This window comes from Galeopterus variegatus, unplaced genomic scaffold, assembly GCF_000696425.1.
Source record: "Galeopterus variegatus unplaced genomic scaffold, G_variegatus-3.0.2 Scaffold4923, whole genome shotgun sequence".
Taxonomy (NCBI): Eukaryota; Metazoa; Chordata; class Mammalia; order Dermoptera; family Cynocephalidae; genus Galeopterus; species Galeopterus variegatus.
The window spans coordinates 48,216-50,335 of NW_007731034.1; the positions used below are offsets into that span (position 1 = coordinate 48,216).

The 2,120-nt window shown below is 33.6% G+C and overlaps 1 protein-coding gene across 1 annotated transcript in view; it reads left to right on the top strand.

Annotated features, from left to right (window-relative positions):
• Positions 1-2,120, top strand: part of MGAT4A (mannosyl (alpha-1,3-)-glycoprotein beta-1,4-N-acetylglucosaminyltransferase, isozyme A) — a gene marked incomplete at its 5' end in the record, with an annotated part of 69,902 nt that overhangs the window by 35,028 nt on the left and 32,754 nt on the right. Inside the window, one exon of the mRNA XM_008588615.1 lies at positions 1,125-1,239. Within this exon, the coding sequence (XP_008586837.1) occupies positions 1,125-1,239 (115 nt within the window). The remainder of the gene's footprint in view (positions 1-1,124; positions 1,240-2,120) is intronic.

The window sequence follows — 2,120 nt, forward strand, 5'->3', positions numbered from 1 at the left end:
GGCCGGCCTAAAGCTTGTAGTATTTAAATACATGAAAAATCAAATACTAAAATAAAAATTACATAGGTAACGAGAAATAAGGTGATATTAAGGAAACGAAAAGTTTTCTTAGGATACTAAAATACTCTTGTGATTTTAAAATTTGATGAGAGGAGATTCTGGGGAGGAAGGCTTTGTGTATGCTTAGAACCCCTGGTCTCTGTCGGCTCTCTGTTAGACTGGTGAAACCTCCAAGCGCAGATAGCACATGGTGCTGGCAGGTTAACTGGCGCTCTGAATTGCCATAGCTTTTGTAGGTGTCTACTAAAATATGAAAAGGGAACTTTAGGAATCTGTCCTACAGAAATGAAATAACTAACATATAGATATGATCATATTTATTGCAGCATTATTTGTACTGACAAAAACCAGGAAACAACCTGAATGTCTGCCTGTGAGCAGGGAAGAGCTTGAATAAATTGTAGTACATCTGTACCACAGAATATTATGCATCCTTTAAGTTGAGTTGTTTATATACATGCAAAAACACTCATGATATAGTAAGAGAAACATGCCAGTTTTACAGGGGTATGATCCCTTTTTGTAAAATGAAAAGGGGCATGGGAACCTTATATGTGGGCCTTTGTATGCTGTATGTGCATACAAAAGGTATCGATTAGATGCACACCCAACTTTTCACATTGGTCACTCAACTAGCAGGTTAAAGGGGGGAGAAGGAAGCTGCTAGCTTTTCTTTGACTTTTTATTTGACTAGGTTAAAAAAATATTTTTAAAGCCTTGCAAAAATTATAAAAGGCCTTCAAAAATTCTTTCCTTTGAAAATGAGAAAGGATAGTGTGAAATCATCTTGGATACTATAAAAGGACAAAAAAGGAGTAGTTGTGGAGTGGCCGTGTTGTTTCCTCTGGTAAGGGAGTGGTTTAATTTAGTTGACCTGCAGTGTGTGTCTTCCATTTTATTATCCTCATTTCCTTTTAATAATATGTACTTTATATTTCTATTGTTTTGGACCATTGTTTTCATGATTTTCATGATTAAAGTGTGCTTGAGTTTTTTTTATAATAGTGTCCTATCTACATCTTTCCTTCTCTTTTTGATTTATTTGATTGTTCACTTCTCTCTAGCTTGAAGATGATATTATTGTCAAGCAGAATTATTTTAATACTATGAAAAATTTTGCACTTCAACTTTCTTCTGAGGAATGGATGATTCTAGAGTTTTCCCAGCTGGGCTTCATTGGTAAGAAAAGTGTCACATTCATCTAATTTTCAAGAATAACTCTCAGAATCTTAAACCAATTGCTTTTTTTAGTTGTAAAGTTGTCTTTGTTCAGTGGAAATAGATTATTTTTGAGAAAATTTGACTTAGGTAACCTCTTTGTAAGAGATAAAGTCAATCCAAGATAGAATTTGGCGACTTCTAAGATTGTAGCATTTAGTCTAGAGTTCTACACAGTGCCACCCATGCCTGGGGAGCATGTTTGATTTCTTCTTCTCTGACACCTCCAGTTCTTTAGTTATTGCGAGATTTAGGTTCTTTTAAATAGAATGCCACAGAAAGGTTTTCTCATATGAATTCCTGGTATTTTTATGTAGCATGTAAAATTCTCATTCAGTCATTGATTTTTATTCATTTGGTTTTTCATTAACTAGTTGGGGTGCTCATTTTAAAACTTTTTTTCCCACTAATGTTCCTGAATTAGCTAACTAAAAAATATGTTTAAAGTTGAAGAACTGAAGGAAATTTACAAATTAAAAAAAAAAAAACACTCAGACGATAACATTTTACTTTTCATAGTACTTTAAAACTCTTAAGTATTAGAGGCTGGGCCTTGGATTTTGTTGATCATTTAACTCGAAACTTATTTTAAGTCAAAAACCACTTTTACTTGTGAAGTTTCAGTGAATACAAAAGTAGGAGTCCTTGTTTTTTGGATTTACTGATTTAGATAAAAATTTTTTGCCTATACTTCTCATGTTCCTTTTATATGGGAAGAATCTTAGTAAGGAAGGAAAAAATCTCTCATTTGCTTTTTGAGTCCTTTGAGCCCATAGTTGTCTGATAGGTTTTGTAATAATGTCAGGAGTTCACTGTTTCTGTTTATATCCAGGTGACAGCTC